Genomic DNA, 6931 nt, shown 5'->3' with positions numbered 1-6931 from the left:
ACGTGTTCGATGGTTCATGAACTATCATCGTCTATTAATTTCAAGAAGAGCTAGAGGCACTGTATCAATTTGCCCCTGTAACAACTAGCCCCGGTTTCCCCTACACTTGTAATACAAAAACTAGTTGATTTAACTGCAGTAATATAATGTACTGTATGCATAACTAATTTGTCTATATAATCTCAGATAAACATAGATAATGATATATATTAGCATGCATAATTTATAAACATTATAAATAAAGTTTGTTCATTGTATAGTCTGTACTTGAAGAATCCTATTTATGAATATAGTCTATGACTTCTAAGTGTCAAGAGGTAAAGATATTTTATCTTGTCATCATGGACTTCTTATAGTTGTACTACACTTTGTGTAGTTCAACTTGAGAAAAAAATTCAAATTAATGTAAATATATGGCCACTTTTAAACAACACAATTTATTATCTGAAAAAATCATAAGACAATGTTGCTACATTATGTTGATATTTGAAATCGAAAAACTGGCAGCAGTGAAAACTAAAATATACAGAAATATATGCAGGCACTATAGCTCTATATTATATAAATAAAACTACAAATTTAAATGAACATTTCTTCACAAGACAAACTATAACTTTATAACTAAACTGTAAATAAGAACCTTCTCTTACCTCCAACAATGCATGAACACCTTAACACATAGAAAAAAACAACAACAACTGTTTAATGTACATAAGGAAAAGGCATGTGATTTAGTAATCGAAGTTAACTCATACCCCCAACTCTCCTACTGGTGAAGTTCCCATGATCGTAAAAAAGATGAGTTTAGCTTTGTCTTGTCGGAGGTTTTTGATTTTGTAGATGTTACCTGCCAAAAAGAAAATATTTAGTAATTTCCAAGGTGGCAAAAATTATTCATTGTGAAAACAACAAAGATACACATCACATATTTGTTACATAAATTCTCTTATACATTATTGTTTAGTGTGTATGTTGCTCAAAATGTAAAGACCAGTGCAAGACTAGGAATGCCATTAAATAAGGTTGTTAAAATTTTAAAGTTTCTGATTTAGAGGATCAAACTATTTTAATGAATTTAACTCTGTGCAATATGAATCAACAAATTATATTTTGACCAAATGAAAGTCTTATAAAATCAATATCATAAACATCCATTAATGATGTTCTAGATTTACAAACTATAGCTTTGAATTAAAGCATGTGCTAAAAATGTTTTAATATACAAATTCCTAAATATAATTCAAATATTTTAAATGTAAACATTAACCCAACTATAGTGCAGATCACTGGTAAAATAACTTACCTTTTTTATTGTTTTTTTAATTAATTAAGCTAGCAGTCTGGAAGTGTTATGTACATCTATATTCTATTTTGTTTATTGCAGCCTATTTGATGAATATTGTGGTTCACAGTTGTTGGCAGAAAATTCCAGCAGTGAATATGGAGTATAAGTTCATCTCAAAACTGCTCAACTGATTGGTGAACTTGTGATTTTATTAGCTAAAGAAGGTATCTAACATTATTGCCATGTTTTCTGAACCAATTTTGGACATTGTAAGTCTATTATTAGATCACTGGTTAGGTTAACTATGGTCAGAAACAACATTCAGTCACACACTGTGTATAGTATAATTCACCTCTTTTAAGCCCTGCAAATGAATGATTCCCAAACTACTACCTCACCTCAGCAGCTGCACTGTTGGAGCATCATAAGATCAAGTCATGTTCCTTTTGTGGCTTTCTCAATATTTTTGCTTTACCATTAATAAACAGAAAAGTTGAAGACATGACTCACTGAACCACATTATATACTTACAATCATTCAAGCTTTTATAGATCGCACTAAGAACCATTTATGGTTTGTTTCTCAGTTTTTAAGCAGGATATAGGCTGTTATGATAGCATTTGTATTGTTTTTCACATAATATGGTTGAAAACAGGTGATTTCTGACTATTGTTGAAGGAATAAATCAGTTGGATGACACTGTCATGTCTGTTGCACTTTATAAACCTGTCTAATCATCTTTTCCTCAGTCAGAGGCAACAGTCTTCCAAGAAATAGACATATTCCATTTTTCATACCAGCCACAGTCTAAATGAATGCAATATTTTGCCTAACCTCCAGTTTCTTCCACATCATCCTCCAAACCTGGGAAGAATTCCAACTCAAGATGCTATGATCTCTTGAAATTGATCTAAGAAAACCAGTTCTTAGCCAGAAGATGAGCATACTACTATTATATTTTCAATTTTGAAAACATCAAGTAAAAAAAGAACATAAACTACGATCAGTAAAAACAGTTTTTAATATTACAATTAATGTTTTTATTAGATGGGCAGCCACTTTCATACCTCATCGAAAGATAGAGAAATAGATTCATATTGAATAAGATAATGAAATTTTTCCAAATGTGTGTACACGTGGGTTGTAATGAAGTGGTTGTTCTGTGTATGACCATATAAAAACATGCATTTATTTATTTCAGAATTTGTCCTGGCTATGAAATACAAGTATGAATATGATTTTCAAAATTATGAAACTTGAAAGAAGCAGTCAGTTTAAACATAAACATCTGCTGAGCATGATAAAACATAAAAATAATTTTTACTCAAGACCTGAACTGAGTATAGTTTCAACATTATCTTATATTCTTACCAAGCTCCACTTATAACTTTGATTTATTTTTCTATTATTTTATAAATATAGCTGAAATGATACAACTTATCCCTTTAGGCTCATACTTTTTTCAGTCATATTATGCTTAAAATCACCATCAACTAATTCAGGTTCAGAGCCAGGATCATCATCAGCTTGCACAAGTTCAAGTGATTGGAAGTGATTTGATGCCATTTTTGGTCTATTTTCTCATAAAGATTAAACAATTTTCAATTGCAAATATCACCAATGTTTTGAATGGTAATGTATGCCATGTTGGGTACAAATTGGCAGCTGAAATCATCATTTATGCAAATATGGCTCTGTCCATTGATCTTGTGCACTTGTTTCACATTTCTATCAAAAATGCTAACCATACTGTGTGGTCACCATATAGTCATGGGTGCATGTAAAGGGTTAAAGTCATAATATTATTATCAAACTTAGCTACAAATGGATAATTCAAGGTTAGGGTTTTATAAGGCTTACCTAGGAATAGGATGTTTTCCAAATAAACACGTTTTCAACTTACCTAATGGTACTACAAATGAACCATCAGTTTCAATTATCCAGGAATTGTTGTGAATACATACTTCCACCTTTCCATAAACAACAAGAAAGAACTGAAAAACAAAACAAAAAACATTCAGAAATTTTGATTTTATATCAACTTTTTCCATTCATCATATCTATATGTATTCAAATTTAAATGCCAAGACAACAAATAAATATAAAAAGTGAGCTATATATTTTCCTGGACAATTTAAATGTATGACAAAATAAGTTCTTAAATTATCTTCGATCAATACTAATGTTTTACAGTTGTCTTATTCTTTTGGATGCAATTGTTTGAGTTGTGTTGAATGCAACATTTATTGTTATGCAGATAAAAAGGCACAATTTTTTGAAATTTATTTCAAAAAATATTCATACTAATATCTTAAGAAATTTAAATTAATTGTTCATTTAAAAGAATTCTTAGGACTATAAAAACATTATGTTGATGGACTAACCATTACTTCCAACTCTTGCCAATTAAGGATTAGGAACAGAGTGGAAGTTTTCTTTTTTTTTATAATTAACCTGCCTTAATGGTTCTTACACTTACCAATGAATCAGTAGGAGCATAATGGCATGGTTTTTCTTGTAATGAATCAATCACTATAATTCCCATGGAGTATTTAGAGAACTGGAAGCTCTTACATAGTTTCAATGGGTCTTTTTTCTTAGCAGGAGAGCCTGTAGGCCCCCTCCACAATAATTGTGTATGATTTCGGACAACAACTATCAAAAGCAGGTTACGTGTGGTTAGGTTTCACTTCAAAAATCAAATAACATCATGTTGTTATTATATTATTAGTAGCTTGTCATTTCTTCAAGTTTTGAACTATAGTGTAGAATACATTTTATTAATTTTTATATCAAGGTGGATCTAACATGATCACATCATTGCCAACTTTTCTAATGATGGCCTAAAGTTTATAAAAAAAATTTTCATAACAATTCTTAAAACAATCACTGTCATTTAACAACTTTGGTTATGAGGTAATGCAAAAATGAATACATAATCTCAAAATATCTTACCATAACAACCATTCTTGTAAAAATCAAAACACAAAATAATTTTACTGTCTTGGTTTTATAATTATTACAGAACAAAAAATAAAGCTGTAACTATAAAATTAAAATAGGCCTTTACAAACGCTAATATTTTACTTACCTGAAAATGTATATCTGATAGATATTTACCTCTCTTTGCACATACCACTAGACTTGAGCTTTCTCCCACCTAAGGCACATTATAATGTGAACTGTGCTAGTGCATGATGTAATCATCATATGATGATAGTCATCCACCAAAAGGAGGGTGACACATCTTACATGCACAGTAGATCCTCTTGAGCACTTGCACTCGAAATTAATTTCATTGTTAGACAGGTCAAAAATAATGAGCACTAATAATGGGAAGGCTGGGAAGATATGCAGTGAGGTAAGTATCTATCGGAAATATGTTTTCAGCTAAGAAAAATGTTAACAACCAATAGAACTGACTTACCTTTTTATACACAATAGCTAGGGTTCCACACTGATGTAGTGGCAGGGACAGTGCAATTGCACAAATCTAGATGAGCTCCCTTTGGAGAAAGTGACTGAAGGTAAAATCCCATGGAGTATGACATCCTATAGTGGGGACTTACTAGAAGGGTAACACATGGGAGACTACATACATCTTATGCAGAGTGTACTCTTCACCAGGATGAAAGTATGAGAGGAGGAAGGCAAAATGAACCAAAGTGTTGAGGTAAAAAGACATGATTAACTAAGCATTTGCAGAGAACAAATAGGTTAACTCTCTCAACACGGGCTTGGTCAATTTGACCGATCATGTGACCTCTTTGTACTTGTATAGTCCTTATAGATTTGATACTACTAACTTTTAATATAGTATGTATATCTTTACAAAATTTGACAGTCTTTCAGTAAACATTACAAGTCTTTCACATACAAAAAAATTATTTCATGTTAAGATTAAAAATACTTTTCTTTCTCTCAAAAATCTCAGATTTGACTTATGTAATCTCTAAAAACTCCTAAATACATTTCAAATGTTTGTTTTCAGTAAAACTTTATATTTTATCCCTTATTTTCTCTACCCTAACTCTATACAATGTTGGCCAATTTGACTGACCCGGTAACCACCAAAAAAACAACAACATTTAAATTACCCTTTTTTTCCTAGAATGACTTCAAATTGTAACATGGAACTACATTTGTTTATCTTAAGTAGCTTTAAACTCATAACAGTATACACCTACTTATAATTAAATTTTATTGTTTTTTGCCCTTTAAACTGTGTAACTACTATTTATGCCATTATAAGTTGTAAATCACTTGGGGAACATGGAGGTCACATTACACTATGAGTTACATTATCCACAAGCTGCTCGCTTGGGTGCCTCATGAAACATTTCTATTATATTTTTATTTTTATAATAATAAATAAACAATGAAAATGAAAAACAAGAAATAAAGTATTTACTCAAATCTTCTTCTACTTGTTGTCAATGACACTTAACCCTACTTTTTTATACTAATAGTAGTAATGCACTAAATAATCTTTATTTCATTAAATAATGCACCAAAGAACATAGAATAATAATATGCAGAAAGCAGACAATTTCCCTTAACTATCACAATTTTTCTGGCTTTCTGATTATGCGACAAGAAGCATTACAAAATCATTCAAGCTAGTCTTTATCTTTCCCCTGGGAACAAAGCTTGTAGTAACAGTGAAATTGACAATTCTCTATAGAGAAAACTTTATAAAATAAGGCATTTGATAGATGAAAATATTGGCTTTCTATTGGGTACAGATAATATACAATTAAATGTAAGAGAGAATTATTAACAAATCCTGAAAGAGAAAATGTGGCAGGTGAGTGTGTTACGAGAGGTCTGATTTTCTATTTGATGGCTTTGTAACCAAACAAAATGGAAGGCTATAAAAATTATAGTTTGTCTGAGAAATAACGATTTTATAATGAGTAATTTACGTTGAATTTCATACTTATTGGAGGGGTGGTGGATAAAATATAGACGAGGAGATGCCTAGAGAAAATGTGTCACATGTGTCACACTGGGGGAAATTCTGGATTTCTAAAAATTTTGTCTTATAAAATTGAGAAGTTAAAACGTAAATACTGTTAAAATATGGATTATTAGCTAAGATTTTATGCTATACTAATTGATATAGCATAAACAAAAAGTAGATTAAAAAAATTTTGAATGTAAGTCACTAAAACCTCGTGACATGTGCAGTAAAGGATGTCCTTCGAAATAGAGTTAAACAATCACAAAGTTTTTTATTTTTTTATTTTAACCCTTTCCAGACAGGTCACGGGTGAAAGGCCATGTCATCATGTTTGTTGACTAGCATACAAAATTTTATTGAATTACTATTTCATGAATTTTTGTCAGTTAGTTTGGCATCAAATTGTAGATTGTAATTCATATCTCAGTACTATATATTACTCAATTTGAAAGTAAATATCAAAAAACACAGTTAAACATCGATTTTTGTCACACGGTATATTGAATGCAGTCTGTAGTTTCGTATGAATTAGGAACTCAAATTACCAATATTGACAAGCTAGAATATAAAATAAGAACCTCTTTTCAATTTGCTAAGATTTGCTCATGTAATAAATCAAACACAGTGGCACCCCACCTACCTCTTTCCATTTTAGTAAACGCTCCCTTATATATACTTATTTC

General features: G+C 30.6%; 1 protein-coding gene across 2 annotated transcripts in view; it reads right to left on the bottom strand.

The window, feature by feature from the left end:
- Nucleotides 1-515: 515 nt before the first annotated feature.
- Nucleotides 516-6931, bottom strand: part of LOC111088232 (centromere protein C-like) — a 46788-nt gene continuing 40372 nt past the window's right edge. For both annotated transcript variants that reach the window (XM_022397728.1, XM_022397729.1), the window contains 3 exons: nucleotides 3765-3940; nucleotides 3189-3279; nucleotides 516-847 (listed from right to left, as the gene is read on the bottom strand). In XM_022397728.1, coding sequence (XP_022253436.1) covers nucleotides 750-847; nucleotides 3189-3279; nucleotides 3765-3940 — 365 coding nt within the window. In that variant the 3' untranslated portion in view covers nucleotides 516-749. The remainder of the gene's footprint in view (nucleotides 848-3188; nucleotides 3280-3764; nucleotides 3941-6931) is intronic.

Source organism: Limulus polyphemus, unplaced genomic scaffold (genome assembly GCF_000517525.1).
Source record: "Limulus polyphemus unplaced genomic scaffold, Limulus_polyphemus-2.1.2 Scaffold3381, whole genome shotgun sequence".
In the NCBI taxonomy this organism is placed as follows: Eukaryota; Metazoa; Arthropoda; class Merostomata; order Xiphosura; family Limulidae; genus Limulus; species Limulus polyphemus.
This window is presented reverse-complemented; position numbering and strand designations above follow the sequence as displayed.